The sequence below is a fragment of the Sceloporus occidentalis genome, unplaced genomic scaffold (genome assembly GCF_023333645.1).
Source record: "Sceloporus occidentalis isolate IW3139 unplaced genomic scaffold, rSceOcc1.0.p SCAF_2, whole genome shotgun sequence".
NCBI lineage: Eukaryota > Metazoa > Chordata > Lepidosauria > Squamata > Phrynosomatidae > Sceloporus > Sceloporus occidentalis.
Genome location: NW_028316982.1, coordinates 41305093 through 41321699, shown reverse-complemented (window position 1 = coordinate 41321699; position 16607 = coordinate 41305093). Strand labels below are relative to the sequence as shown.

The 16607-nt window shown below is 41.9% G+C and overlaps 1 protein-coding gene across 1 annotated transcript in view; it reads right to left on the bottom strand.

Moving 5' to 3' along the window:
• LOC149318197 (cullin-3) overlaps positions 1 to 16607 on the bottom strand; it is an 87212-nt gene that overhangs the window by 30977 nt on the left and 39628 nt on the right. Inside the window, exons 3-7 of the mRNA XM_089509220.1 lie at positions 16276 to 16389; positions 5940 to 6100; positions 3330 to 3444; positions 2563 to 2791; positions 2220 to 2365 (exon numbers count right to left, since the gene is read on the bottom strand). Of these exons, the coding sequence (XP_089365346.1) occupies positions 2220 to 2365; positions 2563 to 2791; positions 3330 to 3444; positions 5940 to 6100; positions 16276 to 16389 (765 nt within the window). The remainder of the gene's footprint in view (positions 1 to 2219; positions 2366 to 2562; positions 2792 to 3329; positions 3445 to 5939; positions 6101 to 16275; positions 16390 to 16607) is intronic.

Below are 16607 nucleotides of genomic sequence, written 5' to 3'. Positions count from 1 at the left end.
CACAGAAGAGAAACAGTAAGAAAGGTGTCCAGTGATTCCATGGACTATGTTAAACTGGATCATTTTGAGTTTGTAAATACCAATGAAGTGGAAAAACTTCTTGGAAGTATAAGGAAGAAAACGTGCTCTCTCGATCCTTGCCCGTCATGATTGACCACCCAGGGAGGTAATGCAGTAAAAACATTGTTGAGATCTTTAATTAATACATCTTTTAGGGAGGGTAAATTACCAGACCAACTTAAAAAAGCGGTGGTCAAACTGCTCTTGAAAAAACCCTGCCTAGACCCCCTGGTGCAAAGTAATAACAGATCGGTCTCCTTATTACCATTCCTAGGCAAAGTGATCGAGAGAGCAGTTGCCTTCCAACTCTAAGCTGTCTTGGATGAAGCTGATTATCTAGACCCATTTCATCTGGATTCAGGGCAGGATATGGAGTTGAAACTGCCATGGTCGCATTAGTCAATGATCTCCGTCTGGGCATCAACAGGGGAAGTGTGACCCTGCTAGTGCTCTTAGACATCTCTGCAGCATTCAATGCCATTGACCACGGTATCCTTCTGGAATGCCTGAGGGAGTTAGGTATTGCGGGCACTGCTTTGCAGTGGCTCTGTTCCTTCCTCTCGGGCAGATTCCAGATGGTGATGCTGGAGGCAGCTGCTCTTCTAAAAGAGAGCTGATATCTGGCGTTCCTCAGGGCACCATCCTGTTCCCCATGCTGCTTAACATTTACATGAAGCTGCTGGGAGAGATCACCCAGAGACATGGGGCGTGGTGTTATCAGTACGCTGATGACACCCAAATATGTTTATCTATGCCTCCAACTGTTGCAGTGACTAAGAATGGCATCTCTCTAAATGCCTGCCTTGAGTCGGTAATGGGCTGGATGAGGGAAAACAAACTCAAGTTGAATCCAGAGAAAACGGAAGTACTTGCGATAGGTACCCCAAGTCTATGGAAGGAATTTTGTCATCCTGTCCTGGACGGGGTCACACTTCCCCTAAAGGCCGAAGTTTGCAGCTTGGGAGTACTTCTGGATTTGTCTTAAATAGAAGCAACGGTCAGTACTGCTTGGTACCAACTTCAGTTGATATGCCAACAGTGTCCCTACCTGGACCGAAAGGACCTTGAAGCAGTAGTACATAATAATAATAATAAGAAGAAGAAGAAGAAGAAGAAGAAGAAGTTTTATTTATAGACCGCTATTCCACAATGATCATAGCGGTGTACAGTAAAAATTGCAATACAATACAAAAAATTGCAAGGCCTCTCTCGCCCTCAAGATGGTGGTCGGGAGGAGGGCTCTTAGTCTTTCCAGGCCAGGCCTCGTCTCTCCCCCTCAAGATGGTGGTCGGGAGGAGGGCTCTTAGTCTTTCCAGGCCAGGCCTCGTCTCTCCCCCTCAAGATAGTGGTCGGGGGGAGGGCTCTTAGTCTTTCCAGGCCAGGCCTAGTCTCTCCCCCTCAAGATGGTGGTCGGGAGGAGGGCTCTTAGTCTTTCCAGGCCAGGCCTGGAAAATATTACATGTTCTGGTAATATCTCGTCTTGATTTCTGTAACGCGCTCTACATGGGGCTAACCTTGTACCAAGTTCAGAAGCCTCAATTAGTTCAAAATATGGCAGCCAGACCGGTCACCGGTTCATCAAGATTCGACCACATAACTCCAATTTTAAAAGATCTTCACTGGCTGCCAATTAGCTTCCAGGCACAATACAAGGTGTTGGTTATTACCTTTAAAGCCTTACATGACTTGGGCCTGAGTTATTTGCGGGAATGCCTCTCCCTACATAATCCGCCCCACAGGGGAAGAATTTGTTGGAATCACACACAACCAGACTAACTTCCACTTCCCAGAAAGCCTTTACTGCAGCTGCTCCAAAACTCCGGAACAATCTCCTGGAAGAGATCCGTCTCACTACCTCCTTGGAGGCCTTTAAGAGGGCAGTTAAGAGAGATCTCTTCCAGCGAGCTGATCCACCTGATCACTTATAAGACATGTTCTTTGACCTAGATTGAAAAATTTCTCTCCTCTTTCGCTTTGATAGTATCGTTTTTGTTATCTATTTTTATATTCCATTGTACTATATTGCTTTTTTTATTGTTGTGATTTATGTTTGTATATTGCATTTTGTATTGGGTTGTAATCCTGCCTCAATCCACCTGGGAGAGGTGGGAAAATACAAATAAGGTTTTATTATTTATTATTATTAAGGCTTTAAGTACCTGAATATAGTCAACTGGATTTTTTCCTTCTCCTTCTTCAGATACAAGGGCTTTACCTTGCTCCCGCAGGTAGGAACTCATACACTCACACATTGTCTTCAGGCCATTCGGCACACGACTAAACAACTTGTACATGCAAGCCAGATCTGCAATAGAGAAAGAAGTATACCATCACTTACTGACGATACAACACTTCTTATATTAAGCATATGAACAATGAAGGGTTTTCAAGTCTTTCCCATTTTCTTCTTCCCTAGCTTGTCATGGAGTTTCTTTTGGATCTCTCCCTTCCATATCCATCAACTTGAGACTTAGAACTGCAGGTTCCATCATACTCTCTTACCTTCTGTTTTTCCATTTTTCAGCATGTGTACAAGACCAGAGTTTTCCATCTCCACTATAGTCTTCATATGCTTGGAAATAAGCTCCCTCTCAACAACTTTTACAATTGGCTCTTCAGTTGATTTATCAAGGCAGTGCATAACACGTTCTATTTCTTCATTAATTCTAGCTTCTACTTTCTTTATATAAACTGAAGCACTATTTTCTGCTAAAAATTTCTGGCTTTCCATCTGAAATGGAATAAAGCAGTTATACAATATGAATGTTACAACAAAATACATTATAGATATCAGCTCTCAATAACAAACAACATTTCTAAAAAATATTTACTTGCATAGAACTCAATGTATACGTTTTCTAAGATGAAGACAACAACTATCTTTCCTGTGTGTGTGGTGGGTTCACTAATAAGTTCTCTCATAGGCAGCCTCTTACTTTTTATAAAATTCACCTCCAGAAGGTTGTCTAATTTTAATGTGGGCAATGAAAAGGAAGGCTGCTTTAAGGGAAGGGAGAATGGAACACAACTTGAAAGTATAATATATCTGTATTTTCAGTTGCAAGCAATGTCCACTCCTCCCTTTTTTTCTGGCTTGGTATCGGAGAGGGGAATTAACCTATATAATATTCAATATTGAAATTTACTTCAGCAAAATAATTAATTTATCTTTGCAACATTCAAATACTTCCAAAAACAAATATTTTAAGCAGACTACAGCAAAGCAGAGTGTTGAAACATCCTCTATACATTTGGATAATACACTGTACCTGAAAGAATTCTGCTGACATCTCTAAAAATGGAGCTTCAAAGTCTTCTTCATAGACCGATCTTCCTTCAAGGCCTAGAATCATTAGCATCTGGCAAGCATTCCTTATTGCTCCTCTGTTAAAATATTAACAGTTGTTAGATTAAATTAATTTTTACTAGAAACAGAATCTGCAAAGTGGAGTCGAAGGCTTTCATGGCTGGCATCCATAGTTTTTTGTGGGGTTTTCGGGGCTATGTGGCCATGTTCTAGAAGAGTTCTAGAACATGGCCACATAGCCCGGAAACCCCACAAAAAACTAAGAATCTGCAAATCCATCCAAGCAAATCCAACTGTTAGTCTAAACTAGTCTTTTGGAACCTTTTTACAGTGAATCTCGGCATAAAAATTATTATATCCAGAGCTCAAAAAAAAAATGGAGTTTTTTTTATAGTCATAATCTCTCATAGAATCTCTCGCAAACTATGCATGTCCATAGACTCAACTAGTTCCCCCTGACTAACAGAAAGCTGAAGTGAAAATGTATGTGAACAGTATATGAATGAACAGTGAAAAAAACCCTCTTTTAGTTGAAAATCACTGTAATAGTCCACACTATAGCACAAAGTTTTTGTTATTACTGTTAACTGCTTGAGTCAATCCTGACACATGGTGACCCTGTGGACGAGACATTTCCAAGATTCCCTGTCCTCCACTATTTTGCCTAGTTCCTGTACATTTATACTTGTGACTTCCTTAATAGAGTCCATCCATCTAGCATACGAATGTCCTTTTTCTAGTCCCCTCCACTTTTCCCAGCATTATTGTTTTTTCCAGTGAGTCGTGCCTTCTCATGATGTGTCCAAAGTATGACAGCCTATGTTTTGTCATCTTGGCTTCCAGAGAGATTTCTGGCTTGATCTGCTCTAGGACACATTTGTTTGCCTTTTGGCCATACAAGCGATCCTCAGCACTCCAAGTATAGGAACTCTTTTACTCTTTCTATTTCTTCATTGTCTAGGTTGAATATGTATAGATTCTCCGTGGTCATTATTTTTGTTTTCTTTATGTTCAACAGTAAACCTGCTTTTGTACTTTCTTCCTTGATCTTCCTTGTCTGGGAAGTTGTCTGCTAGAATTATGGTGTCATCTGCATATCTTAGATTGTTGATATTCCTTCCTTCTATTTTCACTCCTCCTCCGTCTATGGCCAATCCTACTTTTCTTACAATAAGTTCTGCATATAGGTTGAACAATGCAGCCTTGTTGGGAACCATTCTGTTTCTTTTCTGACAGTAGCCTCTTGTACTGAGTACAGATTACTCATCAGGACTATTAGATGTGTAGGGACTCCTATATTTTAAGGGCATTCCATAGCATTTGATGATCTATGCAATCAAAGGCTTTAAAACAAAGTTTTATTCAAGAAATGTATAAATATAAATTTAGATATTCTATTCAAAGTTTATTTAAGAAGTTATCTCTAAATTTTATTCAAAGTTTTTATTCAAAAAATATCTAAAGTATACATTCGACTATAAATCGACCTCATGTATAAGTCAGAGTAGGTTCTGGGGCCAAAACTATGGATTTTGAAATGACCTGTGGATAAGTCAAGAGTAAAACTTAGGGGCATGTAACAAAGTATCTAAAGGATGAAGCAAAGGAAAACAATGCTAAAGAACTTCCAAAGTTTGAGCAGACATAACTGTTTGTGCTCACGCTAAAGGCAGGATAGATGAGAGCAGTGCTTCCAGGACAGGTTATACCCTTATCTTTTACTAGGGGATGGTGCCCTTTTTTAAATGAGAGATAAAGTACAGTATTTACATTGACCTGTGGATAAGGTGATCCAGGTTTTTTGGGTCAATTTTTTTACTAAAATATCTATACTTATATATGAATACATACAGTAAATATAAATTAAGAACTTTGCAGAAAAACTACAAAACAGTTTGTCTGTAGAGGAATGTTAATATTAAATGTGTGTAGACAGATGCAGAAAATAAAGATATGAGCTCACAGACTTGGGATATATGGGGCAGTGAGGAATTTAAATATTGTTTGTGAGTTTCAAATTAGTAATGGAACACTAACAACTAACAGCACTATATTCTGTAAATAAGCCAGTAAGGACAAAATGTTGACAAGTAAAGACTTGTTGAAGGTGTAGTTCTTTAGAGCAGTGCTACTCAAGCTATCTGATGTGGAGGATCAGCAATTATTTTTTTCCAGTGTGCCAGGGACCAAAACTATATTGGGTACAATTGTTTTTCATTCCTGGAAACCAATCGCTCAGGGACCAAAAATTGTTGAGAGACAAGCACTTAGAGTAGCACTGCTTCAGAGAAGAAGGAAACAGAACGTATGCAACTGATGTATGTAGTCTTATAACTTCATATACTAAGGGAACATGTAGGCAAAACAAAATCAAGTTTAAATCTGAAACAGCAAAGAAAATGGTAAAGAATTAATTAATTATTAAATAGCAGCTCAAACACAGTAGAAACAACAAATTGATAATGAAGTATAAGACTGAGAAAAGCAAACAAAGGCAGAAAAATGAATTCATGAACATAGGTCACATATATCAAGGAAATAGTCTCAAAGGAACTCCTTTTTAGAGTCATACCTGTCTACAACTTCTCCTTTCCGTTCCCTTGCAATCATGTCCAACAATGTCTGTCGGAGATGATCCCTAATACATCCATAACGTACAACTTGATCACGAAAGATGATTAATCCCAAATTGTAGACATTCTCCACATTATTTTGTTGTACATATACACGGTCCTAAAATTGATGAAAAAATATAGTTACAATAAAAGTATTATATGCATTTATACAGTTTAAGATGGCGGTAGTAAATCTAATGCCCTCCAGATGTTTTAGGCTACAGCCAGCATATTCAAGGATAATACAAATGACAGCCTAAAACATGTGAGATGCTAGCCTTGTTTTAAGGGTAAATCTAGGGCATTCAACTAAGTTGCCTAAGCAAATCTTAACAGTTCATCTAGAGCAGTGGTGAACAAATTGTGTCCCATGAGGATTATGCAACCCTACCCAGGACCTCAAAGTAGCCCCCTCTAACATGTTTCTTCCATGAAGTGATTCTTTTTAACCTAAAAAGGCTCAGTGGGGATTACATTTCAGTGTCAAACTATCATCCTCCTGAAGTTTCTGCAGTGCAGTTGGTATTTGAGGGTGGGGTGGCAAGATCTGGGGAAGGAGGGAAATGGCCAGAACCTCAGAAACTGTACATCATCCTTCATCTAAAAACATTGGTCAGAGCTGCTTGAACATACTTTTCCCAAGCTGTAACATTTTTGATAAATTCACCCTCTCCTCAAAGAAGAACACTTTAATGTCCTTTATCCTACTAATTGATTAAAAAAATTACACTTGAGATACATTTGATATCAATGGTTATTATTTATACTGTACATAAATGTATTAACAATTAACAATGCAAAAATCAAAGAACTTAGAACATATGGTCCTTCAAGCACCACACAAGTCTCTAGATCTGAGCCATCACAACTTTTATCAGCTCTACTGTCTTTCAAATGACATGTAGAGTTTAGACTGAATACAAACCAACCAAAATTCTCATGAGCTGTCACTTATGTGCTCACCTGTAGCAGATTACACTGAATGGGAAGAAGTGGAAGATGACTAGAAAATGGATTATTTAAAATATACAAAAAAAGAATGATTATAAGACTTAGAAGGAAGACTCATTGGGAATCCTAACTGTGAGATCTTAGAACATTGCTAGCATGAAAATAATATACATACATAAATATACAAATACTAGCCACTATATATACTGACCAACTGGGATCTAGGAAAGAAAGATCTCCTTAAAGTAATGCTACATGCTCATTATATTCATATTTATTAATCTAATTTAATTTAATCAGCAGAGAGAGGTGAGGCCTGCCTTTCCCCTTAAAAGGGCACTGTCTCAACCCCCTCCTCCCTTGTGAATACCAGCCAGCCTGCCTCCTGAGAGGAACCTCTCCTGAATGCTGACCTTCCCTCCCTCTTCCTACTGTTCTGGGACTCCTTGGAAGTAGCAGCAGCATCTCCAACTCAGCCGAGAGAGAGGTGGGGCCTGCCTTTCCCCTTAGAAGGGCACTGTCTCAGCCCCCTCCTCCCTTGTGAATTCCAGCCAGCCTGCCTCCTGAGAGGAACCACCCTTAGAACCTGGGACCTCCAGAGGCTCTTATAGCTACCCTTCTCCTCTTTCATCTCCCTCATGTCTTGGGATCGTCAGCACATCCCATCCAGCACTGTTGGACTGCACTTTTATTTATCTGCTTTTCTTTTTTCTACATTTTCTCCTGCCATCTGTTTGTCACCCAAACCTCTCTTCCCTATGGCTCCTCACACCTCTCCTTCTCCCTATCTCATCCCTATCCGCCCCCTCCCTATCTCTCAACTCCCATTCTCTTGCGCTCTCTGGAACTGCCGCTCCGCTGCACCAAAAGCAGCGGCAATCCATGATTTTTTTCTGTCACAATCATTTAATCTTCTCGCCCTCACTGAAACTTGGCTTCCAGCCCACGATACCACTACCTCTGCTGCCCTTTCTCTTGGTGGTCTCTCCTTTACCCACACTGGCCGCCCTGAGGGTCGCGGAGGAGGGGTCGGCATCTTATTATCAAAGTCCTGCCAGTTTCAGGTTCTCTCTCCTCCCCCCAGCTATTCTTTCTCTTCATTTGAATTACACTCCATTAGACTCTTTTTTCCTCTGCAACTTCGGGTTGCCATCATCTATCGTCCTCCTGGTTCAGCGTCTCAGTTTTTCACCGATTTCGAGTCTTGGTTAACATTTTTTCTTTCAGATACTGTCCCCTCCCTGATCTTAGGTGACTTTAACATCCACCTCGACGATCCCAAGAATTCCTCAACCTCTCGCTTCAGCTCTCTCTTAGCTTCCTTCGGTCTCCAACCCTATTCCAACTCTCCAACCCATTCCCTTGGTCACTGTCTTGACTTAGTTCTCCCCTCCAAGTGTGTCGTGTCTGATGACTCGGCTTCTGATTTTCCACTATCTGACCATCACCTACTTTCCTTTACTCTTACCTACATCCCACCTCCCTGTCATACCGTCCTCCGCCAGTTCCGCGATCTTCATTCTCTTAACCTTAACCACCTCACTCAGTCTTTGGACTCATCCTTCGCTTCTCTTAATCTTGGGGACTCTGCTGACTCAGCTATGTCTTTATTAAATTCTACTCTCTCCTCAACTCTTGACAGCTTTGCCCCAGTATCTACGCGCGTGTCCTCCTCTTCCTCTACGACTAGGCCTCAGCCCTGGATCACTCCCATTGTTAAGATTTCTCCAGTCCTGCTCTTGAGCAGCCGAACGTCTCTGGAGAAAGTCCAGGGAGTGGGCCGACTTTATCCATTTTAAGTTCATTCTTTTATCCTTTTCACGCGCCCTGTCGATGGCAAAACAAGACTACTACAAATCATCGATCTGCGCCAACGAGAGGCGCCCGCAGCGCTTGTTCTCCTGTTTCAACACACTGTTAAAACCCTCTCCTCCCTCCGTCTCTCCATTATTTTCTCCCTCCGACTTCGCCAATTACTTCATTACAAAGATCACTACCATTCGTTCTGAGTTAACACCTCATGATTTGGCTCCCACCATTAATCTCCTCGCCCCTCCTACTAATAAATTCTCTTGTGTTTCCTCCTGTTTCTTTGGAAGAACTCTCTTCGCTGCTGAACTCATCAAAACCCACCACCTGCTCTCTTGACCCACTTCCTTCTCGTCTTCTAATCTCTATAGCCCCCTCTTTGTTACCTTCCCTCCTCTATATCTTTAATCTCTCTCTCTCTCCTCAGGTTCCTTCCCCTCAGTCTTCAAACATGCCTTAGTTTCCCCTATCCTGAAAAAACCCTCTCTCGACCCCTCTTCCTTGGCTAGCTATCGTCCAATCTCTCTTCTTCCTTTTCTTTCTAAGGTGTTGGAACGAGTTGTCTATTCACGCTGTCTTGAGTTTCTTGAAACCAACTCCATTCTGGATCCCTTCCAGTCTGGTTTTCGCCCACGGCATTCCACAGAGACAGCCCTTACTAAGATCTTGAATTATCTTTTGCGGGCCAAGGAGAATGGCCTTTACTCTATCCTTGTCCTACTCGATCTGTCTGCGACCTTCGACACCGTGGACCACTGTCTCCTAATAGATGTACTCTCTGACCTTGGTTTCTCGGGCCTTGTTCTTGATTGGTTCACATCTTACTTGTCAGATCGATCTTTTTCAGTGGTCTCGGGTGGTCAGACCTCGTCTTCTGTCCCCTTATCTGTTGGAGTTCCTCAGGGCTCTGTTTTGGGTCCCCTTCTGTTCTCTTTATACACACTCTCCCTTGGCAAACTTATCAGTTCTTTTGGTTTCTCCTACCATCTGTACACCGATGATACCCAGCTGTACCTTTCCACCCCTAATCTTTCACCAGAGCTAGAGCAGCAAGTGTCATCCTGTTTAAAGCTGTCTCCCACTGGATGCACCATCGGCGTCTGAAGCTCAATATGTCCAAGACAGAGCTTCTTGTTTTCCCTCCTAAGCCCACCCTTCACTATTCCTTTTCTATTTCTGTCAATAATGTCTCTATCCAGCCAGTCCAGGAAGCCCGCAGTCTCGGTTTCATCTTTGACTCCGCTTTGTCATTTATCCCTCAGATCCGGACTACAGCCAAAGTCTGCAGATTCTTTCTCTATAATATCGCCAAAATCCGTCCATATCTCTCAGCTTCTACCGCAAAGACACTGGTCCATGCCCTAGTGGTCTCACGACTAGACTACTATAACCTCCTCTTGGCAGGGCTTCCCCTCTCTCATCTCCACCCATTAATCTCTGTTCAGCATTCAGCTGCATGAATTATTTCACTCGCTCGCCGTTATGATCATGTTTCCCCTCTGTTGTCCTCCCTTCACTGGCTCCCTTTTCCTTTCCGCATCAGGTACAAACTTCTGCTACTCACCTTTAAAGCCCTGCATGGGCTGGCCCCTCTTTATTTAACCGATCTTCTCTCTCCCTACATCCCTACTCGCACTCTCCGCTCTGGTAGCCAAAGTCTCCTCTCTCAACCCAGGATCTCCTCTGCCCCATCCTGGATCCGTCTCTTCTCTCTTGCTGCCCCCCATTCCTGGAACCTTCTTCCTCTGCATGCACGGCTCATCACTTCCCTAACCAGCTTTATGGCTGAGCTGAAAACCATATTGTTTAGGGAAGCATTCTCAGGGAGTTTGTGATTGTCATCTGGCTGTCTGATAATATTAGATGTGATGTGATTTGTTTTATATTTGATGTTTTTAATTTGTTTTTTCTTTTCTATATGATAATTTTATCTATTCCTCTTTTATTGTTATCTTAGAATGTACGCCTTGGGCAGGCTTTTATATACTTTTTAATTTTACCAATTTTGTACAGCGCTGTGTATAATTACAGCGCTTTAGAAATAAAGTTTGATAATAATAATAATAATAATAATAATAATAATAATAAAGATGAATAATGTAAACAATACTTTGTATAATCTTCAAAGACAAGGATAATTAAGGGAGGTGGTAGATATCTGCACGGTAATCAAATGGCAAAGTGACACAGATGCTAGCATTTGCATGGAATGATACAAAATATAAATGATGCCATTGTGCTGGTTACATAATGAATCAGCAGCACACCTGGGATAACATTTAAAGTGTTCTTTAATCCCAGTCACAAGATTATATCAAGAACAGTTTCCTAAACATTGGTGAACACTGAATTGGTGAGTACAAATATAACCTGTGCTGCCTGGAAGAACTTCCTGCTTGCATCGGACTCTTCCCCAGATGGCCTGACCTGGCAATATTACTATTGTTTTCGTTATTATTGTTATTATTGTTGTTGTTGACCTTTAATTGTAAACCCCTCAAACTCCTTTACCACCTCAGAAAGAGAGCCAGCTACACCTCTTTCTTTTCTCTATGAACCCCATCCTTCCCATGGCTCGCCACATTTCTCCTAACCTGATCCCCATTCGGCCTCTCCCTGTCTCCCTGCTTCCATTCCTCTGTTCCCTCTGGAACTGCCGCTCTGCTGCCCCCAAAGCAGCAGCAATCCATGACCTTTTTCTCTCCAAATCCCTTAATCTCCTCGCTCTCACAGAAACCTGGCTCCCAGCCCATGATGCTACAACCTCCGCTGGCCTTTCTTTTGGTGGTCTCTCCTTCACACATACAAGCCGTCCTGAGGGTCCAGGGGGAGGGGTTGGTATCTTGCTATCTAACTCCTGCCAGTTTCAAGTCCTATCTTTTTCCCCCAGCTATCATTTCTCTTCCTTCGAGTTTCATCCTATCAGACTCTTTTCTCCTCTACAGCTCTGGGTCGCAGTTATCTATCGCTCTCCTGGTTCTGCCACCCAGTTCCTCTCAGACTTTGAATCATGGCTGACACTCTTCCTTTCAGATTCTGTCCCCACTTTGATCCTAGGTGACTTTAATATCCACATTGATGATTCCAATAACCCTACAACATCTCGCTTTAACTCTCTGCTAGCTTCTTTTGGCCTCCAACCACACTCCAATGCTTCAACTCATTCTCTTGGTCACTGTCTTGACCTAGTTCTTGCTGCAAACTGTGCCATTTCTGACTACCTGGCACTTGACTTTCCACTATCTGATCATCATTTAATCTCCTTTGCTCTTACTTATACTCCTCCTCCTCGTCATACTGTTCAACGCCATTTTCGTGATCTTCAATCTGTTGACTCTAACCATCTTGGTCTGACCCTGGATTCATCTCTCTCTCCCCTTAATCTTGGGGATTCTGCTGATTCAGCAATGTCTTTATTTAACTCCACTCTCTCCTCGACTCTCGACCATTTTGCCCCTGTCTCTGTACGCACTTCTTCCTCTAAGACTAGGCCTCAGCCCTGGCTTACCCCCAACATTAAGTTTCTCCAGTCCTGCTCTAGAGCGGCCGAACATCTTTGGAGAAAGTCCAAACAGTGGGCTGATTTTATCCATTTCAAATTTGTTCTTTCTTCCTTCTCACGCGCCCTCTCTATGGCAAAACAGAATTATTACAAATCATTGATCTCCGCCAATGAGAGGTGCCCGCAGTGTTTGTTCTCCATCTTCAACACTTTGCTTAAATCTCCCTCTCCTCCTGTCGCTTCATCATTCTCTCCTAATGACTTTGCTAATTATTTCATCTCTAAGATTACCACTATTCGCTCTGAGATAGTCCCCCCCCCCCCGATTCTTCTTCTGCTCATAATCTTCTATCGCCCTCGCCTAAAAAATTTTCTGTGTTTCCTCCTGCCTCTTTGGATGAACTCTCTTCACTTCTGAACTCTTCCAAACCTGCAACTTGCTCTCTTGATCCAATTCCTACTCGTCTTCTAATCTCTATAGCTCCCTCCTTTCTGCCCTCGCTTCTCCATATCTTCAATCTCTCTCTCTCTACAGGCTCCTTCCCGTCGGACTTCAAACATGCTCTCATTTCCCCAATTCTGAAAAAACCTTCCCTTGACCCCTCCTCTTTGTCTAGCTATTGTCCGATTTCTCTTCTTCCCTTTCTTTCTAAGGTTTTGGAACGGGTTGTTTATTTTCGCTGTCTTGAGTTTCTTGAAGCCAACTCCATCCTTGATCCCTTTCAGTCTGGTTTCCGCCCAAGGCATTCTACAGAGACAGCTCTCACCAAGATCTCGAATGACCTTTTACAGGCCAAGGCTAATGGCCTCTACTCTGTTCTCATCCTTCTCGATTTGTCTGCAGCCTTTGACACTGTTGATCACTGTCTTCTAGTTGATATACTTTCTGACCTTGGGTTCTCAGACTCTGTTCTCGACTGGTTTAGATCTTACTTGTCTGGCAGATCTTTTGCAGTGGTTGCAGGGGGCCAGACTTCTTCTCTTGTTCCCTTATCTGTTGGAGTTCCCCAGTGCTCTGTTCTGGGTCCCCTTCTGTTTTCTCTCTACACACTGTCCTTAGGAAAACTCATTAGCTCTTTTGGCTTTTCCTACCATCTGTATGCCGATGACACCCAGTTGTATCTTTCCGCCCCTGACCTTTCTCCAAGGCTTGAACAGCAAGTTTCGTCTTGCCTCACAGCTATCTCGCAGTGGATGCGCCATCGACGTTTGAAGCTCAACATGTCCAAGGCGGAGCTTCTTGTCTTTCCTCCTAAGCCCACCCTTCAACACTCCTTTTCTGTCTCTGTGGACAACATTTCTATTCAACCAGTCCAGCAAGCCCGCAGTCTTGGTTTTATCTTTGACTCTTCTCTGTCGTGTATCCCTCAGATCCAGACCACAGCCAAGGCTTGTCGATTCTTTTTGTACAATATCGCTAAAATCCAACCTTATCTCTCCGCCTCTACTGCCAAGATCCTGGTCCATGCCCTAGTGGTCTCACGACTTGATTACTGTAACGTCCTCCTGGCTGGGCTTCCTCTTTCTCACCTCCGTCCTTTAATCTCTGTCCAGCATTCAGCTGCACGCATTATCACATCCACCCACCGCTCTGACCACATCTCTCCTGTGTTGGCATCCCTTCACTGGCTCCCCCTCCCTCTCTGCATTCAGTATAAGCTCCTGCTGTCCACGTTTAAAGCCCTCCATGGACTGGCCCCTCCCTACTTATCAGACCTTCTTTCTCCTCACCTTCCCACTCGGGCCCTCCGTTCTGGTAGTCAAGGTCTGCTGTCCCAGCCCAGGATTTCCTCTACCCCATCTCGGATTCGCCCCTTTTCACTCACTGCCCCTTACTCCTGGAACCTTCTTCCCCCACAAGCAAGAGCCATCACTTCTTTAACCAGCTTCAAAACGGAGTTGAAGATCATCCTGTTCAGGGCAGCGTTCCCAGGCATTGCATAATTGTCACTTGCTATTTGATGTTCTCTTGTTGCCTGTTTGATTGAATCATTTCCTGTTTTGTTATGTATTTTATATGTATTATCCTACTAGAGAGGCCCCTTCCCCACCACCACTCCCTCTGTGTCGTGTCTTTTTAGATTGTAAGCCTGAGGGCAGGGAACCGTTCAATTAAAAAGATTGTATGTACAGCACTGTGTAAATTTACAGCGCTTTATGAATAAAGGTTAATAATAATAATAATACAGCCGCCCCTCCTTTCTCACGGACTTGAAATCCACATTCTTGATTATTCAGAGGGATGACTTCCATCATCCTCAATGGGGCTCACCCCTGTGGTTCATGCCCCCCGTGTGTTTGTGGGGGTGTGCCCCATTCAAGCCTATGGGCTTGAATATGTGCAAGTCTCCTTTTTCGCTGGGGGGGGGGGTCCGGAACGGATCCCCCATGGAAACGGAGGGCCAACTGTATACTGAAATGGACTACATGAAGCTAAAGATAACAGAATCATACACCCTGAATATTTGAGATTAAGGAAATCTCAACTGAAACAACCAAATTAAATCAGGGCTGCCAAAGGTAAATGACATTGAAGCAGAAATTGCGTAACAGTTATCTCAGAACAGTGTAGTCTAGTGATGGCGAACCTATGTTGAACATTAGGAAGATATGTCTACACTAGAACTTTACTACTTTGGTATAATTGGCAGTGTTTGCATCTTATTATTTCACTGCCTGGTGTTCCACAGCAACAATTATCCTTTTTCTAACACTGCAGCATTCAGGACAAGTTATACCCATACTTGGAACATGAACACCAGTGATTTAAGCTACATCCAAGAACTAACTGATGAAATCTGCATCACATTATGAAATGTATCCATGTTTAAAGATGCCAATTCTGGATTTAGCCAGCAACATTCATACCTTCAACAGATACTGGTTTTGAACAATTCATCAGCGTTTTTACAGATGACATTTCAACACAGTCTCCTTCAAGCCTACCACTGGGCCTGGCAATCTGATGTATCTAATCTCAAACACACTTATTTACAAGGTGATACTCAGCAGAGGTCCTGAGGTAGGATGTCTAACTCACTGCAGCCATTCTTTTTCAGTCTGATAGATTTTTATTCAATATATTTTCTTGTTTAATTACGCATGGCTACTTGAATGTTGTAATCGTGCCACCACTCCTTTTTTCAGATTAGGAAAAAAAATCAAAGCTACCCAAACTATTTTGTAACTGTCAGTCTCACAGAATGATAAAATTAACATTGTTCTTCCATTAGTGTTCAGTGTACTGGTCAGGTTCAATGAAGTAAATGCTTTCAACATATATGAAACCTGGCATTTTAAAAACTGCTCAGAATTCAAACTTAACCCATGATTTGTAAGATGTTTTCTATGGTTTTGAATATCTGTTGCAAGTTGCAAAAACTGGTTTGTCTGAATTAAAATAAAACATTTCCAGGGTTTATATCAACAGCAGCAACATGTGGCTCATTTGTTCTTTTTCTGGTCAAGCTCCTCTGAAATCTGATGATATGATTATTGTAAAAAAAAAAGTTGACTTTTTTTCTTGAAAAAAGAGACATGCGGGATTCGTGCACCTTTGTTCATAAAAGAAGATACATCATATGAACAGGTATAAAGGGGAAAAAGTGACCGCTGTTTCTGTATCATTGTTCTTGTAGCACAGTAGTGCACAGTCCCAAAGCACTAGAGGCAGGGGAAGAGTTCCAATGTGTCCCCTACCCTTAGGAGGTTGTTCACCCTACCATTATTATTAATTTACAAGATGTGACTAGAGAACTAAAAAAGAAATGGGGTCCAATAAATCAGCATAATACCACATCTAGTGCAAAGCATTACATTACAAGGAGGAAATATGAAAGCACATACCTGATAATTGATAAGCAAAAAGCAAGAGTATACACTTGTCACAAAGATATTAATACACTTGGGTTCAGATTTTAAAAAAGCAAATGGTAACAGACAATTTTTCTATCACTATGAATCTTTTATTATTTTTTTAAAAGACTGAAGCTTCCTAGCTATGGAATAGTAAGGACATCAGCATTACCTACCATATACATCAAAATGTCTCTGATCATCACCATTGCTGTCTGATGATCATTCCATGCTTGGTTTAATGTTTGGAGGAAGTTGTTATTTAATGAATTTAGCACATCTTCCCGCACCTGCAACAGAAGAGACTGTCTTACTATATCAACTTAAACTTTAATATAGATTACTGATGAGTCACTATCCCTTTCAGTTTCTCCTTCATACATGCTGTTCTACTGTTGCATCAACTTCTAAAAAAGCTATTATCCTTGCTCGCTGACCAGATAAAATTCACACATCACTCAGGAGTTCATTACATGCAAAAGAGGGAAATGGTAAAATCATGGACAAA